Genomic DNA, 22,756 nt, shown 5'->3' on the forward strand with positions numbered 1-22,756 from the left:
TCAATCTCCATACCTTTAAATTTAAGGATTTCAGATCCGGATGGAAAAAAGGACCTTGTGACAGAAGGTCTGGTCTTAACGGAAGAGTCCATGGCTGGCAAGATGCCATCCGGACAAGATCCGCATACCAAAACCTGTGAGGCCATGCCGGAGCTATTAGCAGAACAAACGAGCATTCCCTCAGAATCTTGGAGATTACTCTTGGAAGAAGAACTAGAGGCGGAAAGATATAGGCAGGATGATACTTCCAAGGAAGTGATAATGCATCCACTGCCTCCGCCTGAGGATCCCGGGATCTGGACAGATACCTGGGAAGTTTCTTGTTTAGATGAGAGGCCATCAGATCTATCTCTGGGAGCCCCCACAATTGAACAATCTGAAGAAATACCTCTGGGTGAAGAGACCATTCGCCCGGATGCAACGTTTGGCGACTGAGATAATCCGCTTCCCAATTGTCTACACCTGGGATATGAACCGCAGAGATTAGACAGGAGCTGGATTCCGCCCAAACCAAAATTCGAGATACTTCTTTCATAGCCAGAGGACTGTGAGTCCCTCCTTGATGATTGATGTATGCCACAGTTGTGACATTGTCTGTCTGAAAACAAATGAACGATTCTCTCTTCAGAAGAGGCCAAAACTGAAGAGCTCTGAAAATTGCACGGAGTTCCAAAATATTGATCGGTAATCTCACCTCCTGAGATTCCCAAACTCCTTGTGCCGTCAGAGATCCCCACACAGCTCCCCAACCTGTGAGACTTGCATCTGTTGAAATTACAGTCCAGGTCGGAAGAACAAAAGAAGCCCCCTGAATTAAACGATGGTGATTTGTCCACCACGTTAGAGAGTGTCGAACAATCGGTTTTAAAGATATTAATTGAGATATCTTCGTGTAATCCCTGCACCATTGGTTCAGCATACAGAGCTGAAGAGGTCGCATGTGAAAACGAGCAAAGGGGATCGCGTCCGATGCAGCAGTCATAAGACCTAGAATTTCCATGCATAAGGCTACCGAAGGGAATGATTGTGACTGAAGGTTTCGACAAGCTGTAATCAATTTTAGACGTCTCTTGTCTGTTAAAGACAGAGTCATGGACACTGAATCTATCTTGAAACCCAGAAAGGTTACCCTTGTTTGAGGAATCAAAGAACTTTTTGGTAAATTGATCCTCCAACCATGATCTTGAAGAAACAACACAAGTCGATTCGTATGAGACTCTGCTAAATGTAAAGACGGAGCAAGTACCAAGATATCGTCCAAATAAGGAAATACCACAATACCCTGTTCTCTGATTACAGACAGAAGGGCACCGAGAATCTTTGTGAAAATTCTTGGAGCTGTAGCAAGGCCAAACGGTAGAGCCACAAATTGGTAATGCTTGTCTAGAAAAGAGAATCTCAGGAACTGATAATGATCTGGATGAATCGGAATATGCAGATATGCATCCTGTAAATCTATTGTGGACATATAATTCCCTTGCTGAACAAAAGGCAATATAGTCCTTACAGTTACCATCTTGAACGTTGGTATCCTTACATAACGATTCAATAATTTTAGATCCAGAACTGGTCTGAAGGAATTCTCCTTCTTTGGTACAATGAAGAGATTTGAATAAAACCCCATCCCCTGTTCCGGAACTGGAACTGACATAATTACTCCAGCCAACTCTAGATCTGAAACACAATTCAGAAATGCTTGAGCTTTCACTGGATTTACTGGGACATGGGAAAGAAAAAATCTCTTTGCAGGAGGTCTCATCTTGAAACCAATTCTGTACCCAACAGATTTGATCCAAATTTCTTTGAAAAAACGTAACCTGCCCCCTACCAGCTGAACTGGAATGAGGGCCGTACCTTCATGTGAACTTAGAAGCAGGCTTTGCCTTTCTAGCAGGCTTGGATTTATTCCAGACTGGAGATGGTTTCCAAACTGAAACTGCTCCTGAGGACGAAGGATCAGGCTTTTGTTCTTTGTTGAAACGAAAGGAACGAAAACGATTGTTAGCCCTGTTTTTACCTTTAGACTTTTTATCCTGTGGTAAAAAAGTTCCTTTCCCACCAGTAACAGTTGAAATAATAGAATCCAACTGAGAACCAAATAATTTGTTTCCCTGGAAAGAAATGGAAAGTAGAGTTGATTTAGAAGCCATATCAGCATTCCAAGTCTTAAGCCATAAAGCTCTTCTGGCTAAGATAGCCAGAGACATAAATCTAACATCAACTCTAATAATATCAAAAATGGCATCACAGATGAAATTATTAGCATACTGGAGAAGAATAATAATATCATGAGAATCACGATTTGTTACTTGTTGCGCTAGAGTTTCCAACCAAAAAGTTGAAGCTGCAGCAACATCAGCCAATGATATAGCAGGTCTAAGAAGATTACCTGAACATAGATAAGCTTTTCTTAGAAAAGATTCAATTTTTCTATCTAAAGGATCCTTAAACGAGGTACCATCTGACGTAGGAATGGTAGTACGTTTAGCAAGGGTAGAAATAGCCCCATCAACTTTAGGGATTTTGTCCCAAAATTCTAACCTGTCAGGCGGAACAGGATATAATTGCTTAAAACGTTTAGAAGGAGTAAATGAATTACCCAATTTATCCCATTCCTTAGCAATTACTGCAGAAATAGCATTAGGAACAGGAAAGACTTCTGGAATAACCGCAGGAGCTTTAAAAACCTTATCCAAACGTATAGAATTAGTATCAAGAGGACTAGAATCCTCTATTTCTAAAGCAATTAGTACTTCTTTAAGTAAAGAGCGAATAAATTCCATCTTAAATAAATATGAAGATTTATCAGCATCAATCTCTGAGACAGAATCCTCTGAACTAGAAGAGTCCAAAGAATCAGAATGATGGTGTTCATTTAAAAATTCATCTGTAGAGAGAGAAGATTTAAAAGACTTTTTACGTTTACTAGAAGGAGAAATAACAGACAAAGCCTTCTTTATGGATTCAGAAACAAAATCTCTTATGTTATCAGGAACATTCTGCACCTTAGATGTTGAAGGAACTGCAACAGGCAATGGTACATCACTAAAGGAAATATTATCTGCTTTAACAAGTTTGTCATGACAATTATTACAAACAACAGCTGGAGAAATAGCTACCAAAAGTTTACAGCAGATACACTTAGCTTTGGTAGATCCAGCAGGCAGTGGTTTTCCTGTAGTATCTTCTGGCTCAGATGCAACGTGAGACATCTTGCAATATGTAAGAGAAAAAACAACATATAAAGCAAAATAAATCAAATTCCTTATAAGACAGTTTCAGGAATGGGAAAAAAATGCCAAACATCAAGCTTCTAGCAACCAGAAGCAAATGAAAATGAGATTGAAATAATGTGGAGACAAAAGCGACGCCCATATTTTTTGGCGCCAAATAAGATGCCCACATTATTTGGTGCCTAAATGCTTTTGGCGCCAAAAATGACGCCACATCCGGAACGCCGACATTTTTGGCGCAAAATAACGTCAAAAAATGACGCAACTTCCGGCGACACGTATGACGCCGGAAACGGAAATGAATTTTTGCGCCAAAAAAATCCGCGCCAAAAATGACGCAATAAAATGAAGCATTTTCAGCCCCCGCGAGCCTAACAGCCCACAGGGAAAAAAGTCAAATTTTTGAGGTAAGACAAAATATGATAATTTAAAGCATAATCCCAAATATGAAACTGACTGTCTGGAAATAAGGAAAGTTGAACATTCTGAGTCAAGGCAAATAAATGTTTGAATACATATATTTAGAACTTTATAAATAAAGTGCCCAACCATAGCTTAGAGTGTCACAGAAAATAAGACTTACTTACCCCAGGACACTCATCTACATGTTTGTAGAAAGCCAAACCAGTACTGAAACGAAAATCAGTAGAGGAAATGGTAAATATAAGAGTATATCGTCGATCTGAAAAGGGAGGTAAGAGATGAATCTCTACGACCGATAACAGAGAACCTTATGAAATAGACCCCGTAGAAGGAGATCACTGCATTCAATAGGCAATACTCTCCTCACATCCCTCTGACATTCACTGCACGCTGAGAGGAAAACCGGGCTCCAACTTGCTGCGGAGCGCATATCAACGTAGAATCTAGCACAAACTTACTTCACCACCTCCCTTGGAGGCAAAGTTTGTAAAACTGATTTGTGGGTGTGGTGAGGGGTGTATTTATAGGCATTTTAAGGTTTGGGAAACTTTGCCCCTCCTGGTAGGAATGTATATCCCATACGTCACTAGCTCATGGACTCTTGTTAATTACATGAAAGAAATATATATATAGATAGATAGATAGATATATAGTGATATATATATATATATATATATATATATATATATATATATATATATATATATATATATATATATATATATATATATATATATATATATATATATATATATATATATATATATAGAGAGAGAGAGAGAAGATATATATATATATATATATATATATATTTATATTACTGGAGAAAGCCAGTAAGAAGCCACACCAGTCCTGAAACATAACAGCAGAGGATATGGAATAGGAGTATATCAATGACCCAACAGGAGGAAGCAAAGGACAGGGCCCTGTGATACCTGTGGAATGCTTGTGCCTAACTCCCATGAGGTGAAAATGTGTCACTACCCCTAACTCCCAATATATCCCTCTAACAAAACACTGCACTCTGAGGGGAAACCAGGCCCCTCTCACAGAAGAAAATCAGGAATATCTTTAATATTTACCTTCACTAGAAGGAGGCAAAGATTAGACTGGGTACCAGTAAAGTGTGAGGGGTTTTATAGAGCTTTTGGCGTTAAATAATCTTTGCCTCCTCCTAGTGGCCAGGAAGAGTAATTCTCAGGAGTAATGGAGTGTGGATTTATGAAATAAATTATACTGAATAGCAGCCTAATTTATCTTTTAAAGCATCTTGAAGTGCTATACACACTAATATATGGTGCCTTATACACTGTCATTCTGTACTTACCTGATTAACTTCCTCTGGCTATGATATACATAACTATGTACATACTGATAGCCTGTAAAGGTACTTAACTTAAAGGGACAGTCTACACCAGCATTTTTATTGTTTTAAAAGATAGATAATCCCTTTATTACCCATTTCTCAGTTTTGCATAACCAACACAGTTATAATAATATATTTTTAACCTCTGTGATTATCTTGTATCTAAGCCTCTGCAAACTGCCCCTTTTTTCAGTTCTTTTGACAAACTTGCAGTCTAGCCAATCAGTGCCTGCTCCCAGATTATTTCATGTGCACGAGCACAGTGTTATCTATATGAAATATGTGAACTAACACCCTCTAGTGGTGAAAAACTGTTAAAATGCAATCTGAAAGAGGTGGGCTTCAAGGTCTAAGAAATTAGCATATGAACCTCCTAGGTTAAGCTTTCAACTAAGAATACCAATAGAACAAAGCAAAATTGGTGATAAAAGTAACTTGGAAAATTGTTTAAAATGACATGCTCTATCTGAATCATGAAAGTTTATTTTGGCCTAGACTGTCCCTTTAAAGGACACTCACTCAGCTGCAACTTCTGTATTCAGTAGAGAGCCCATACAGTACTGTATAAAACAGCAGGGGATTTTCCTTGGGAGTAAAACAACATGGCCAAGCAGGAGGAGGCTAAAGGACCAGTTCCAGCAACTCTAGATCTGTGGAGGGGCAGATTTTTAGCTAGGCACAAAGGTTATTCCTCTTTTTTAGCGCTACTTATATTGTTTTTTTACTAAATTTAAAAACTAACAGTTTAGATTTACTATATTAAAAATCCTGCCCCCAAAGCAGGAAATCAATACAACAAAAGTCAGTGCACCTTTTATTACTAAGATTCAAATCTTATTTTTTTTCAATACTTTGCATGTCCACCTTTATTTTTGATGACTCAATCCTCCTTGGCATGGAGGAAACCAGTGTCGTACACATTTTTGGAGAGATGTTCTGCCCTTCTTTAGAGATAATATTTTTCAGCTGCTCTTTGCTGTAGGGGTTATGTTGCTCTACCATTCTCTTTAAAATACCCCAAAGGTGTTCTACTGGATTCAAGTCAGGTGACATACTTGGCCAGGTCATAGTTTTAACTTGCTTCTCCTTTAGAAACTCCTTTGTGATTTTGGCTGTGTGCTTTGGATCGTTGTTATGCTGGAATATTCGTCCTCTGCCAAACTTCTGGAGACTGGGAGTCATCTTGTCAGCAAGTATTTTGGTATATCCCAGGCATTCATGGTACCATCTATAAATGTCATCTCCCTAAAATCTTTTGCAGGCATGCAGCCTGCCTTATATTGTCACACTTCCACCTCCATGATTCACTGTTGGGACTATGCATTCACTGTAATAATCCTGACCAGGTTCACACCAAACATGCTGCAACCCATCTGGGCCGAAAAATTGGTCTTGGCCATTTTACCAAATAATGTGCACCCAATATTCATCAGGCTTTTCATGTTGTTTAGCAAAGTTTAATCTTGCAGTTTTGTGCCGAAGAGCAAGCAAGGGTTTTTTCCTTGGATGCTGTCCATAGAAGTTGACATTATGCAATGTCCTTAGCACTGCAACTCCAATTTCTATCGATAATCCCTAAGCCAAATCTGAAGCACTTGCCTGTTTTTCAGAGCTAGATTGTGCAAGTTGCTCACTGTCCGTGGCGTCATTTTAAGAGGACAGCCACTGCGGCTCTGATTTTTGGCACTGTGTATCGATCTATACCTCCTGATTACTGCTGCAACTGCGTTTTGACAGATTTTTAGTTGGTCACCATTCTTCCGATATCCTTATCCATCTATGTGAAGTTTTACAATCAGATTTTTCAATTCCTCTGGCAATTCTTTTCCATGTGATGCAAACTTGCAGATAGACACAGCCCATTGGTAAAAAAAAAAAATAGACTGTTCTGGTAACTATGCTCATGCAATTAGGCTAATTGGAAATCATAAGTGTACTCAATTTTGTTTCAGTGATCTAACTTGTGTGTCAGTGACCACAGGTGTATTTACTTTTGTTGCATTAAGTTTCTACTTTGGGGCCTGTATTTTTTAATATAATCTTTCTAAAGTATTTGTTTTTGATTGTTTATGATAGCAAATACTCTACTTGTCAACTTAGAAATAAAACAATTATTGAGAGGTGATACAATTATTTGAATACAAATATTGCCTAGGGGTGTACTCACTTCTGTTATATATTGTATATTATATTTATTTTTTTAACAGATAAACATGGCTTTCTTGTTAACATAACAATATACAGTATAGGAATTTAATCCTGAAAAATTGAACCAAAAAAAGCATTTTTTGCGGTTTTCTTAAGAATCATTTCTACAAAACTAGTGTAGCTAATATATATATATATATATATATATATATATATATATATATATATATATATATATATATATATATATATATATATCTACATTATATACCAAAGAATAATAAAGGTGTGCGCCAATTAAGAGAAGAAAAGAAAAGTTATGAATGTAAATAATCAAAAGTGAAATGGATGGATAGTGCACAAGTCCAACAATTTCTATAACTATTGTTCCTCCTCGGCCCAGGCTGCTCCTTGGTCAGGGTCTTGGTGAACCTTGATGGAGAAGAAATCTAAAACACCAAGGAAACAAGGGCATCAAAATGGCCTAGCACAGTCTGTATCAAAAGGGTATGAAATCGTGTACAGAATACTCACGAAAAGGGGGCACCTCCAGGCGCTCTATAATAGCAAGCTGGAACGTCCAGCTGACTGATCACAGGTACTTCAAGTGGTAGGATACACAGGTACTCTAATATTCATTCATCAGATGTCAACAATAAAAAGGATCTTTGTGGCAAGGTGTAATTGCATTAAAATCTTTATTAAAAACTTGAAACGTTTCTCAGCATTGCAGGGCTGTTTCATCAGGCCTATATGCATATAAAAATAACACTTGCAAGTGATCTGTAAAAGAATATGCAATAAACCAATTATACACTTAATTGTAAGTAGAACAAAGGTAATTTAATGATTGTTCTTTAAATTTAAAAAAACTATAAAACTTTTTTAGTTTGGCCATTTAAATGTAGTTTAAAGGGACATGAAACCCCAAAATTTTCTTTCATGATTTATAGAGAATACAATTTTAAACAACTTTCCAATTTACTTCTATTATTTAATTTGCTTTCTTCTCTTGTTATCCTTTGCTGAAAGATTTATCTATGAAAGATCAGGAGCAGCAAAGCAAAGAACCTAGTTTCTAGTTGCTGATTGGTGGATGCATATATATACCGATTGTCATTGGCTCATGCATGTGTTCAGTCAGCAACCAGAAGTGCATTGCTGCTCATTCAACAAAGCATACCAAGAGAACGGAGAAAAATTGTTAATAGGGGTAAATTAGAAAGTTGCTTAAAATTTTCTGCTCTATCTAAATCATGAAAGAAAAATTTTGGGTTTCATATACCTTTAAGTGACGTTTGTTTTATGCATTTTTCACTTTTTTATTTCTGAAACAGGGTTTTCAATTTCACGCTTAAAGAAATGGAAGAAACCAGCTATAAGCTTCCTGGTTTTATCAAACTTACTGCCTGCCCTATATACTGGATTAATACATCAGAGAGGGGCACTCGACATCATGGTCCACATTCAGCCGCTCTGTAAAACTAACTCCACAACATCCCTATTTGTTCTGATGCCATGTCACTCCATTCCTTATTACAGGTGTGTGTCCTGCGTGTATTAACTAAAATACATACTTTTTTTTAATTTAAAGGGACAGTCTACACCAGAATTTGTATTGTTTTAAAAGATAGATAATCCCATTATTACCCATTCCCCAGTTTTGCATAACCAACACAGTTATAATAATATACTTTTAACCTCTGTGATTATCTTGTATCTAAGCCTCTGCAAACTGCCCCTTTATTTCAGTACTTTTGACAGACTTGCAGTTTAGCCAATCACTGCCTGCTCCCAAATAACTTCACGTGCACGAGCATAGTGTTATCTATATGAAATACGTGAACTAACACCCTCTAGTGGTGAAAAAACATAATTTATGTAAGAACTTACCTGATAAATTCATTTCTTTCATATTAGCAAGAGTCCATGAGCTAGTGACGTATGGGATATACATTCCTACCAGGAGGGGCAAAGTTTCCCAAACCTTAAAATGCCTATAAATACACCCCTCACCACACCCACAATTCAGTTTAACGAATAGCCAAGAAGTGGGGTGATAAGAAAAAAGTGCGAAAGCATATAAAATAAGGAATTGGAATAATTGTGCTTTATACAAAAAAATCATAACCCCCACAAAAAAGGGCGGGCCTCATGGACTCTTGCTAATATGAAAGAAATGAATTTATCAGGTAAGTTCTTACATAAATTATGTTTTCTTTCATGTAATTAGCAAGAGTCCATGAGCTAGTGACGTATGGGATAATGACTACCCAAGATGTGGATCTTTCCACACAAGAGTCACTAGAGAGGGAGGGATAAAATAAAGACAGCCAATTCCTGCTGAAAATAATCCACACCCAAAATAAAGTTTAATGAAAAACATAAGCAGAAGATTCAAACTGAAACCGCTGCCTGAAGTACTTTTCTACCAAAAACTGCTTCAGAAGAAGAAAATACAACAAAATGGTAGAATTTGGTAAAAGTATGCAAAGAGGACCAAGTTGCCGCTTTGCAAATCTGATCAACCGAAGCTTCATTCCTAAACGCCCAGGAAGTAGAAACTGACCTAGTAGAATGAGCTGTAATCCTATGAGGTGGAGTCTTTCCCGACTCAACATAGGCAAGATGAATTAAAGATTTCAACCAAGATGCCAAAGAAATGGCAGAAGTTTTCTGGCCTTTCTAAAACCGGAAAAGATAACAAATAAACTAGAAGTCTGTCGGAAAGACTTAGTAGCTTCAACATAATATTTCAAAGCTCTAATAACATCCAAAGAATGCAACGATTTCTCCTTAGAATTCTTAGGATTAAGACATAATGAAGGAACCACAATGTCTCTACTAATGTTGTTGGAATTCACAACTTAGGTAAAAATTCAAAAGAAGTTCGCAACACCGCCTTATCCTGATGAAAAATCAGAAAAGGAGACTCACAAGAAAGAGCAGATAATTCAGAAACTCTTCTGGCAGAAGAGATGGCCAAAAGAAACAAAACTTTCCAAGAAAGTAATTTAATATCCAATGAATGCATAGGTTCAAATGGAGGAGCTTGAAGAGCCCCCAGAACCAAATTCAAACTCCAAGGAGGAGAAATTGACTTAATGACAGGCTTTATACAAACCAAAGCTTGTACAAAACAATGAATATCAGGAAGAATAGCAATCTTTCTGTGAAAAAGAACAGAAAGAGCAGAGATTTGACCTTTCAAGGAACTTGCGGACAAACCCTTATCTAAACCATCCTGAAGAAACTGTAATATTCTCGGTATTCTAAAAGAATGCCAAGAAAAATGATGAGAAAGACACCAAGAAATATAAGTCTTCCAGACTCTATAATATATCTCTCTGGATACAAATTTACGAGCCTGTAACATAGTATTAATCACAGAGTCAGAGAAACCTCTTTGACCAAGAATCAAGCGTTCAATCTCCATACCTTTAAATTTAAGGATTTCAGATCCTGATGGAAAAAAGGACCTTGAGACAAAAGGTCTGGTCTTAACGGAAGAGTCCACGGTTGGCAAGAGGCCATCCGGACAAGATCTGCATACCAAAACCTGTGAGGCCATGCCGGAGCTACCAGCAGAACAAACGAGCATTCCTTCAGAATCTTGGAGATTACTCTTGGAAGAAGAACTAGAGGCGGAAAGATATAGGCAGGATGATACTTCCAAGGAAGTGATAATGCATCCACTGCCTCCGCCTGAGGATCCCGGGATCTGGACAGATGCCTGGGAAGTTTCTTGTTTAGATGAGAAGCCATCAGATCTATTTCTGGAAGTTCCCACATTTGAACAATCTGAAGAAATACCTCTGGGTGAAGAGACCATTCGCTCGGATGCAACGTTTGGCGACTGAGATAATCCGCTTTCCAATTGTCCATACCTGGGATATGAACCGCAGAGATTAGACAGGAGCTGGATTCCGCCCAAACCAAAATTCGAGATACTTCTTTCATAGCCAGAGGACTGTGAGTCCCTCCTTGATGATTGATGTATGCCACAGTTGTGACATTGTCTATCTGAAAACAAATGAACAACTCTCTCTTCAGAAGAGGCCAAGACTGAAGAGCTCTGAAAATTGCACGGAGTTCCAAAATATTGATCGGAAATCTCACCTCCTGAGATTCCCAAACCCCTTGTGCCGTCAGATACCCCCACAGCTCCCCAACCTGTAAGACTTGCATCTGTTGAGATTATAGTCCAGGTCGGAAGAACAAAGAAGCCCCCTGAACTAAACGATGGTGATCTGTCCACCATGTCAGAGAGTGTCGTAAAATCGGTTTAAAGATATTAATTGAGATATCTTTGAGTAATCCCTGCACCATTGGTTCAGCATACAGAGCTGAAGAGGTCGCATGTGAAAACGAGCAAAGGAGATCGCATCTGATGCGGCAGTCCTAAGACCCAACATTTCCATGCATAAGGCTACCAAAGGGAATGATTGTGACTGAAGGTTTTGACAAGCTGATATCAATGTTAAACTTCTCTTGTCTGACAAGGACAGAGTCATAGATACTGAATTTATCTAGAAACCTAAAAAGGTTACCCTTGTCTGAGGAATCAATGAACTGATTGGTAAATTGATCCTCCAACCATGAACTTGAAGAAACAACACAAGTCGATTCGTATGAGATTCTTCGAAAATGAGAAGACTGAGCAAGTACCAAGATATCGTCCAAATAAGGAAATACCAAAACCCTATTCTCTGATTACAGAAAGAAGGGCACCGAGAACCTTTGAAAAAAATTCTTGGAACTGAGGCTAGGCCAAACGGTAGAGCCACAAAACTGGTAATGCTTGTCTAAAAAGAGAATCTCAGACACTAAAAGTGATCTGGATGAATCGGAATATGCAGATACACATCCTGTAAATCTATTGTAGACATATAATGCCCTTGCTAAACAAAAGGCAGGATAGTCCTACAGTAACCATCTTGAATGTTGGTATCCTAACATAACGATTCAATAATGATAGATCCGGAACTGGTCTGAAGGAATTGACCTTCTTTGGTACAATGAAGAGATAAAATAAAACCCCAGCCCCTGTTCCAGAACTGGAACTGGCATAAATACTCCAGCCAACTCTAGATCTGAAACACATTTCAGAAATGCTGAACCTTTGCTGTGTTAACTGGGACACGGGAAAGAAAAGAATCTCTTAGCAGGAGGCCTTAACTTGAAGCCAATTCTGTACCTTTCTGAAACAATGTTTCTGAAACCAGAGATTAAGAACGGAATTGATCCAAATTTCTTTGAAGAAAACGTAATCTGCCCCATACCAGCTGAGCTGGAATAAGGGCCACACCTTCATAGGTACTTAGGAGCTGGCTATAGGTTTCTATAAGGCTTGGATATATTCCAAACTGGAAATAGTTTCCAAACTGATACCGCTCCTGAGGATGAAGGATCAGGCTTTTGTTCCTTGTTGTGAGGAAAGGAACGAAAATGATTATTTACCCTGGAAAGAAAGGGAAAGCAAAGTTGACTTAGAAGACATGTCAGCATTCCAAGTTTAATCCATAAAGCTTTTCTAGCTAAAATAGCTAGAGACATATACCTGACATCAACTCTAATGATATCAAAAGATGGTATCACCAATAAAATTATTAGCATGTTATAGAATAATAATAATGCTATAAAATTATGATCTGTTACTTGTTGCGCTAAAGCTTCTAACCAAAAAGTTGAAGCTGCGGCAACATCCGCTAAAAATATAGCAGGTCTAAGAAGATTACCTGAACATAAGTAAGCTTTTCTTAGAAAGGATTCAATTTTCCTATCTAAAGGATCCTTAAATGAAGTACTATCTGCCGTAGGAATAGTAGTACATTAGCAGGAGTAGAGACAGCCCCATAACCTTAGGGATTTTTGTCCCAAAAAACTCTAATCTGTCAGATGGCACAGGATATAATTTGCTTAAACGTCTAGAAGGAGTAAATAAATTACCCAAATTATTCCATTCCCTGGAAATTACTTCAGAAATAGCATCAGGGAGATAAAACACTTCTGGAATAACTACAGGAGATTTAAAAACCTTATTTAAACGTTTACATTTAGTATCAAGAGGACCAGAATCCTCTATTTCTAATGCAAATAACACTTCTTTAAGTAAAGAACGAATAAATTCCATCTTGAACAAATACAAAGATTTATCAGCATCAACCTCTGAGACAGAAACCTCTGAACCAGAAGAACTATTATCAGTATCAGAATGATGATGTTCATTTAAAAATTCATCTGAAAAAAGAGAAGTTTTAAAAGACTTTTATGTATACTAGAAGGAGAAATAACAGACATAGCCTTCTTAATGGATTTAAAAAATAAAATCTCTTATGTTATCAGGAACACTCTGAAAATTAGATGTTGACGGAACAGCAACAGGTAATGTAACAGTACTAAAGGAAATTTTATCTGCATTAATAAGTTTGACATGACATGCAATACAAATAACAGCTGGAGAAACAGATACCAAAAGTTTATAGCAGATACACTTAGCTTGGTAGCTCCAGCACTGTGCAGTGATTTTCCTGAAGTATCTTCTGACTCAGTTGCAACGTGGAACATCTTGCAATATGTAAAAGAAAAAAACAACATATAAAGCAAAATTGATCAAATTCCTTAAATGACAGTTTCAGGAATGGGAAAAAAATGCCAGTGAACAAGCTTCTAGCAACCAGAAGCAATAAATAATGAGACTTAAATAATGTGGAGACAAAAAAGACGCCCATATTTTTTAGCGCCAAAAAAGACGCCCACATTATTTGGCGCTTAAATGCTTTTGGCGCCAAAAATGACGCCACATCCGGAACGCCGACATTTTTGGCGCAAAATAACGTCAAAAAATGACGCAACTTCCGGCGACACGTATGACGCCGGAAACGGAAATAGAATTTTTGCGCCAAAAAAGTCCGCGCCAAGAATGACGCAATAAAATGAAGCATTTTCAGCCCCCGCGAGCCTAACAGCCCACAGGGAAAAAGTCAAATTTTAAGGTAAGAAAAATGTTAAATTAAAATGCATTATCCCAAATATGAAACTGACTGTCTGAAAATAAGGAAAGTTGAACATTCTGAGTCAAGGCAAATAAATGTTTGAATACATATATTTAGAACTTTATAAACAAAGTGCCCAACCATAGCTAGGAGTGTCACAGAAAATAAGACTTACTTACCCCAGGACACTCATCTACATATAGCAGATAGCCAAACCAGTACTGAAACGAGAATCAGCAGAGGTAATGGTATATATAAGAGTATATCGTCGATCTGAAAAGGGAGGTAAGAGATGAATCTCTACGACCGATAACAGAGAACCTATGAAATAGACCCCGTAGAAGCAGATCACTGCATTCAAATAGGCAATACTCTCCTCACATCCCTCTGACATTCACTGCACGCTGAGAGGAAAACCGGGCTCCAACTTGCTGCGGAGCGCATATCAACGTAGAATCTAGCACAAACTTCACCACCTCCATCGGAGGCAAAGTTTGTAAAACTGAATTGTGGGTGTGGTGAGGGGTGTATTTATAGGCATTTTAAGGTTTGGGAAACTTTGCCCCTCCTGGTAGGAATGTATATCCCATACGTCACTAGCTCATGGACTCTTGCTAATTACATGAAAGAAACTGTTCAAATGCATTCTGAAAAGAGGTGGCCTTCAAGGTCTAAGAAATTAGCATATGAACCTCCTAGATTAAGCTTTCAACTAAGAATACCAAGAGAACAAAGCAAAATTGGTGATAAAAGTATATTGGAAAATTGTTTAAAATTACATGCCCTATCTGAATCATGAAAGTTTATTTTGGACTTGACTGTCCCTTTTTTTTTTTTTTTTTTTTTTTTTTTTTTTGAGTTTAATAAATTTTTATTGGTAGTAATAAAAGAAGTATACAAAAACCAAGGAGACGCAGCTCCAATCCGGCAAAATAATGTTCACAAGAATGACAAGTGGGGGTCAGTGTCTCATGAATAGAAATAAAATTTTAACACTTATAACACTTACAAAGTACTGTGAACAAATATGACCTGTCGAGCCTTGATTCATGGCTGACAAGTCTGAACTTGGGGGGGAGGTCTTAATGACTGATCATACAACAGGTTTTCTAGAGAGAAAGAGAGGAGGGTGGAGGGGAAAAGGTATGGTAGAAGGGGAGGGGGAAGTGGTATGGAAGAGGGTGTGGAGAGAGGGTTGAAGGCCATCTGGAGAAGAATATGTTTATGTGAGATAGGCTACTGTCGTAAGGGGGGGTATGTGCGTGGGGTTATGTATCTTGGGCAGTTGCGTTAGGTCTCCAGTCTGTATTTTGAGTCTCCTTCCAGTCAGCCCAAATCATTTCAAACAGGTCAGAATTATTTAATTTGTGAAAGATATCTCTTTCCATTGTATAAATGTATGCCATGTTATTACAGATCATCGCCCAGCTTGGGGCTCGTTCCTTCTTCCAGGAGTATGCAACAGAATACTTTATAGTCATGAATAAGTAAATGCAGATATACGCCGGGTTTTTAGGTATTGAGTGTAGATTTAAGTGAAGGAGGGCTGTGTCAGCTAGCCTGGGAAGCCAAATACCCATGCCCTGTAGAACCGAAAAGCCTTTTAACCATAGAGGCTGGATCACAGGACACTCCCACCATATATGTAGTGCATTACCCCTGAAACCACAGTTCCTCCAGCATTTGGGGGACACTTCGGAAATATTTTCGCCAACCTAGTGGGTACGTAGTACCAGTGAGTGAGGAGTTTGAAATAAGTTTCGTATAGTGTAGTGCAGTGTATGGCTTTCTGGGTCAGGGAAAAGGCTCGTTCCCACTCCTTCAGGGAAGCGTGTCTACCCGTCAGCGTCTCCCATCGGGAAGGGGTTTCCTGGTCTTGAGATCCCCCTAGTAGCATATAGTGGACTGAGAGAGGCCTACACAACCTATCCCCCCTTGTCCAGATGGACTCCCAGAGAGTCAAAGGCCTATCCAGGGTGGGCTTAAACCCCCAACTGCTTAAAAAACTCTTAATCCTCTGATATTCAAAAGATAGGTACGATGGGACCTGGGCCTCAGCCCCTATCTGCGTTAATTGTTTAAAAGAGTCTCGAGGGGAAGTGGACCAGAGGTCCGCTATATTGTTGATTCCCAATTGGATCCACTTGTTGGGGTGAGAGTCCTGGAGGCCCGATAAGAGGCCTGCTATGGAAGCGACTGAAGAAGGATGCGGGGCCACATGGGGATGATGCCGTATTCTGTCCCAAAAGCTGAGGCATTCGCATACCACAGGATTGGTTAGGGCAAGCTCCCTACGACAATGTGGCGGGGTCCAAATTAGGTCCCTTAAGGCAATTTGGAAAGGCAGCGAAGCCTGTTCAATAGATTTCCATTTGGCATCCGAAGACTTCACCCCCCATTGAGACACATGGGTAAGCATTGCACCCTCATAATACCGCATCACCGAGGGTGAAGCTATACCTCCCAAAGATTTGGGAAGTTGGAGTACTCTATGCGCGACTCTAGGGGGTTTATCTAACCAGATAAATTTGGTGAACCCACTTTGGAATTGAAGGAGCAAGTGCCTCTGTATCTTAATAGGCAGGCAGCGGAATAGGTACGTCAGCTTAGGAAGAAAGGACATCCTCAGCGCCGTGATCCTACCTAACCAGGAGACATGCTGAAGATTCCAGTCCTTCCGCAAAGAGTGGAGGGAAGTTAAGAGAGGGAGATAGTTGTCTTTTATTATTTGGGAAAAGCTACCAGAGATCCTGACACCCAGGTGTAGGACAGAGTGCTCTGTCCAGTCAAATTTATAAGACTCAGTAAGAGAAGCCAATTGTGCCTTCGTAAACCCTTGCGTATACACTTGTGTTTTAGATAAATTCAACTTATAGTAGGAGTGGGCCCCGAAGGTGGTGAGTATATCCAGGAGCCTAGGTATCGCTTGATCAGGGTGTGATAGGAACAAAGTTACATCGTCAGCGAAGAGTGCAATTTTATGCACAGTACCCGACAAGGTGACTCCCTTTATTTGGGGATCAGTTCTGATCTGCTCAGCCAAGGGTTCTATGGAGAGGGCAAACAAGAGTGGCGAGAGGGGGCACCCCTGTCTGGTGCCATTTGTGATAGAAAAGAGAGGAGAGCGAAAACCCAAACCGCACACAGAGGCGGTAGGAGTGGAGTACAGGGCTTGAATGGCCGTTACGAAATCAGGGGGAAAATGAAATCTCTTAAGGACTGCCCAGAGATAACACCACCTAACCCGATCGAACGCCTTCTCGGCGCCAAGAGAGATGACCGCCAGCGGTCTACGGAGACGCGAAGCAGAGGTGAGTATGTTGAGGAGGCGTCTCGTGTTATCTGGACCTTCTCGGAGGGGGACAAATCCCACCTGGTCCGAGTTGATAAGAGAAGGAAGTAACTTAGCCAGACGATTGGCGAGTATCTTTGAATAAAACTTGATGTCCGTATTTATCAAAGAGATGTGTCTGTAACTCGCGCAAAGCGATGGATCTTTGTCCGGTTTCAGGATGGTGACAATACTGGCTTCTAGGAATTCACTCTTAAAGTGGCTCTCCTCTCTAGCCAGCTTGGTATAGTAATCGGCAAACGCCTTACCTATCTGGGACGGGATCTGGAGGAGAGAACCTGCTGAATGTATGGAATGAATTCTAGAGGCCCCTAGTCTGTTCCTAATCTTGTTTGCCAATAGGGTATCAGCTTTGTTGCCTTTATAGTAAAATAAGTGCTTAAGCTTGGTGAGGTTAATTTGGGTTCTGCGTAATTCAATCCTAGAAATGTGATCTTTAATCTCGGTAATTTGAGATGTGGTCTCTGCTGTGACTGTACTTCTGTTGCATGCCTCTAGTTGTCGCAACTTAATGTGGGCTTGCGAGAGGGTAAGACCTGCCTGTTTTCTGAGATGCACTTGTTTATTGATAAGGAGGCCTCTGATTGTAGCTTTAGCCGCGACCCACAGTGTGTCGTCCCTGACCGTGAGGTTGTCATTAGTTTGAATAAATTGGGCAATATCCTTACGTAGTTCCTCTCTATTGACTGTCCCTTTTAATTAAATTTTTTTTTTTTTTGCTGCATGATATAGAAAGGGATCCAGGAGGCTATTTACAGCTTAATCTAAGGTAAGACTTTAAGATGACTAAGGTGTAGACTGTCCCTTATATGATGCAGATCATCATCCTGTACAGCCGCTCTGTAAAACTAACTCCACAACATCCCTATTTGTTCTGATGCCATGTCACTCCATTCCTTATTACAGGTGTGTGTCCTGCGTGTATTAACTAAAATACATACTTTTTTTTAATTTAAAGGGACAGTCTACACCAGAATTTGTATTGTTTTAAAAGATAGATAATCCCATTATTACCCATTCCCCAGTTTTGCATAACCAACACAGTTATAATAATATACTTTTAACCTCTGTGATTATCTTGTATCTAAGCCTCTGCAAACTGCCCCTTTATTTCAGTACTTTTGACAGACTTGCAGTTTAGCCAATCACTGCCTGCTCCCAAATAACTTCACGTGCACGAGCATAGTGTTATCTATATGAAATACGTGAACTAACACCCTCTAGTGGTGAAAAAACATAATTTATGTAAGAACTTACCTGATAAATTCATTTCTTTCATATTAGCAAGAGTCCATGAGCTAGTGACGTATGGGATATACATTCCTACCAGGAGGGGCAAAGTTTCCCAAACCTTAAAATGCCTATAAATACACCCCTCACCACACCCACAATTCAGTTTAACGAATAGCCAAGAAGTGGGGTGATAAGAAAAAAGTGCGAAAGCATATAAAATAAGGAATTGGAATAATTGTGCTTTATACAAAAAAATCATAACCCCCACAAAAAAGGGCGGGCCTCATGGACTCTTGCTAATATGAAAGAAATGAATTTATCAGGTAAGTTCTTACATAAATTATGTTTTCTTTCATGTAATTAGCAAGAGTCCATGAGCTAGTGACGTATGGGATAATGACTACCCAAGATGTGGATCTTTCCACACAAGAGTCACTAGAGAGGGAGGGATAAAATAAAGACAGCCAATTCCTGCTGAAAATAATCCACACCCAAAATAAAGTTTAATGAAAAACATAAGCAGAAGATTCAAACTGAAACCGCTGCCTGAAGTACTTTTCTACCAAAAACTGCTTCAGAAGAAGAAAATACAACAAAATGGTAGAATTTGGTAAAAGTATGCAAAGAGGACCAAGTTGCCGCTTTGCAAATCTGATCAACCGAAGCTTCATTCCTAAACGCCCAGGAAGTAGAAACTGACCTAGTAGAATGAGCTGTAATCCTATGAGGTGGAGTCTTACCCGACTCAACATAGGCAAGATGAATTAAAGATTTCAACCAAGATGCCAAAGAAATGGCAGAAGTTTTCTGGCCTTTCTAAAACCGGAAAAGATAACAAATAAACTAGAAGTCTGTCGGAAAGACTTAGTAGCTTCAACATAATATTTCAAAGCTCTAATAACATCCAAAGAATGCAACGATTTCTCCTTAGAATTCTTAGGATTAAGACATAATGAAGGAACCACAATGTCTCTACTAATGTTGTTGGAATTCACAACTTAGGTAAAAATTCAAAAGAAGTTCGCAACACCGCCTTATCCTGATGAAAAATCAGAAAAGGAGACTCACAAGAAAGAGCAGATAATTCAGAAACTCTTCTGGCAGAAGAGATGGCCAAAAGGAACAAAACTTTCCAAGAAAGTAATTTAATATCCAATGAATGCATAGGTTCAAATGGAGGAGCTTGAAGAGCCCCCAGAACCAAATTCAAACTCCAAGGAGGAGAAATTGACTTAATGACAGGCTTTATACAAACCAAAGCTTGTACAAAACAATGAATATCAGGAAGAATAGCAATCTTTCTGTGAAAAAGAACAGAAAGAGCAGAGATTTGACCTTTCAAGGAACTTGCGGACAAACCCTTATCTAAACCATCCTGAAGAAACTGTAATATTCTCGGTATTCTAAAAGAATGCCAAGAAAAATGATGAGAAAGACACCAAGAAATATAAGTCTTCCAGACTCTATAATATATCTCTCTGGATACAAATTTACGAGCCTGTAACATAGTATTAATCACAGAGTCAGAGAAACCTCTTTGACCAAGAATCAAGCGTTCAATCTCCATACCTTTAAATTTAAGGATTTCAGATCCTGATGGAAAAAAGGACCTTGAGACAAAAGGTCTGGTCTTAACGGAAGAGTCCACGGTTGGCAAGAGGCCATCCGGACAAGATCTGCATACCAAAACCTGTGAGGCCATGCCGGAGCTACCAGCAGAACAAACGAGCATTCCTTCAGAATCTTGGAGATTACTCTTGGAAGAAGAACTAGAGGCGGAAAGATATAGGCAGGATGATACTTCCAAGGAAGTGATAATGCATCCACTGCCTCCGCCTGAGGATCCCGGGATCTGGACAGATACCTGGGAAGTTTCTTGTTTAGATGAGAAGCCATCAGATCTATTTCTGGAAGTTCCCACATTTGAACAATCTGAAGAAATACCTCTGGGTGAAGAGACCATTCGCCCGGATGCAACGTTTGGCGACTGAGATAATCCGCTTTCCAATTGTCCATACCTGGGATATGAACCGCAGAGATTAGACAGGAGCTGGATTCCGCCCAAACCAAAATTCGAGATACTTCTTTCATAGCCAGAGGACTGTGAGTCCCTCCTTGATGATTGATGTATGCCACAGTTGTGACATTGTCTATCTGAAAACAAATGAACAACTCTCTCTTCAGAAGAGGCCAAGACTGAAGAGCTCTGAAAATTGCACGGAGTTCCAAAATATTGATCGGAAATCTCACCTCCTGAGATTCCCAAACCCCTTGTGCCGTCAGATACCCCCACAGCTCCCCAACCTGTAAGACTTGCATCTGTTGAGATTATAGTCCAGGTCGGAAGAACAAAGAAGCCCCCTGAACTAAACGATGGTGATCTGTCCACCATGTCAGAGAGTGTCGTAAAATCGGTTTAAAGATATTAATTGAGATATCTTTGAGTAATCCCTGCACCATTGGTTCAGCATACAGAGCTGAAGAGGTCGCATGTGAAAACGAGCAAAGGAGATCGCATCTGATGCGGCAGTCCTAAGACCCAACATTTCCATGCATAAGGCTACCAAAGGGAATGATTGTGACTGAAGGTTTTGACAAGCTGATATCAATGTTAAACTTCTCTTGTCTGACAAGGACAGAGTCATAGATACTGAATTTATCTAGAAACCTAAAAAGGTTACCCTTGTCTGAGGAATCAATGAACTGATTGGTAAATTGATCCTCCAACCATGAACTTGAAGAAACAACACAAGTCGATTCGTATGAGATTCTTCGAAAATGAGAAGACTGAGCAAGTACCAAGATATCGTCCAAATAAGGAAATACCAAAACCCTATTCTCTGATTACAGAAAGAAGGGCACCGAGAACCTTTGAAAAAAATTCTTGGAACTGAGGCTAGGCCAAACGGTAGAGCCACAAAACTGGTAATGCTTGTCTAAAAAGAGAATCTCAGACACTAAAAGTGATTTGGATGAATCGGAATATGCAGATACACATCCTGTAAATCTATTGTAGACATATAATGCCCTTGCTAAACAAAAGGCAGGATAGTCCTACAGTAACCATCTTGAATGTTGGTATCCTAACATAACGATTCAATAATGATAGATCCGGAACTGGTCTGAAGGAATTGACCTTCTTTGGTACAATGAAGAGATAAAATAAAACCCCAGCCCCTGTTCCAGAACTGGAACTGGCATAAATACTCCAGCCAACTCTAGATCTGAAACACATTTCAGAAATGCTGAACCTTTGCTGTGTTAACTGGGACACGGGAAAGAAAAGAATCTCTTAGCAGGAGGCCTTAACTTGAAGCCAATTCTGTACCTTTCTGAAACAATGTTTCTGAAACCAGAGATTAAGAACGGAATTGATCCAAATTTCTTTGAAGAAAACGTAATCTGCCCCATACCAGCTGAGCTGGAATAAGGGCCACACCTTCATAGGTACTTAGGAGCTGGCTATAGGTTTCTATAAGGCTTGGATATATTCCAAACTGGAAATAGTTTCCAAACTGATACCGCTCCTGAGGATGAAGGATCAGGCTTTTGTTCCTTGTTGTGAGGAAAGGAACGAAAATGATTATTTACCCTGGAAAGAAAGGGAAAGCAAAGTTGACTTAGAAGACATGTCAGCATTCCAAGTTTAATCCATAAAGCTTTTCTAGCTAAAATAGCTAGAGACATAAACCTGGCATCAACTCTAATGATATCAAAAGATGGTATCACCAATAAAATTATTAGCATGTTATAGAATAATAATAATGCTATAAAATTATGATCTGTTACTTGTTGCGCTAAAGCTTCTAACCAAAAAGTTGAAGCTGCGGCAACATCCGCTAAAAATATAGCAGGTCTAAGAAGATTACCTGAACATAAGTAAGCTTTTCTTAGAAAGGATTCAATTTTCCTATCTAAAGGATCCTTAAATGAAGTACTATCTGCCGTAGGAATAGTAGTACATTAGCAGGAGTAGAGACAGCCCCATAACCTTAGGGATTTTTGT

At 39.3% G+C, this 22,756-nt stretch overlaps 1 protein-coding gene across 1 annotated transcript in view; it reads left to right on the plus strand.

The window, feature by feature from the left end:
• Nucleotides 1-22,756, plus strand: part of PIGB (phosphatidylinositol glycan anchor biosynthesis class B) — a 106,773-nt gene that overhangs the window by 47,102 nt on the left and 36,915 nt on the right. The window contains exon 10 of the mRNA XM_053717499.1: nt 8,508-8,712. Within this exon, the coding sequence (XP_053573474.1) occupies nt 8,508-8,712 (205 nt within the window). The remainder of the gene's footprint in view (nt 1-8,507; nt 8,713-22,756) is intronic.

This window comes from Bombina bombina, chromosome 6 (genome assembly GCF_027579735.1).
Source record: "Bombina bombina isolate aBomBom1 chromosome 6, aBomBom1.pri, whole genome shotgun sequence".
Lineage (NCBI taxonomy): Eukaryota > Metazoa > Chordata > Amphibia > Anura > Bombinatoridae > Bombina > Bombina bombina.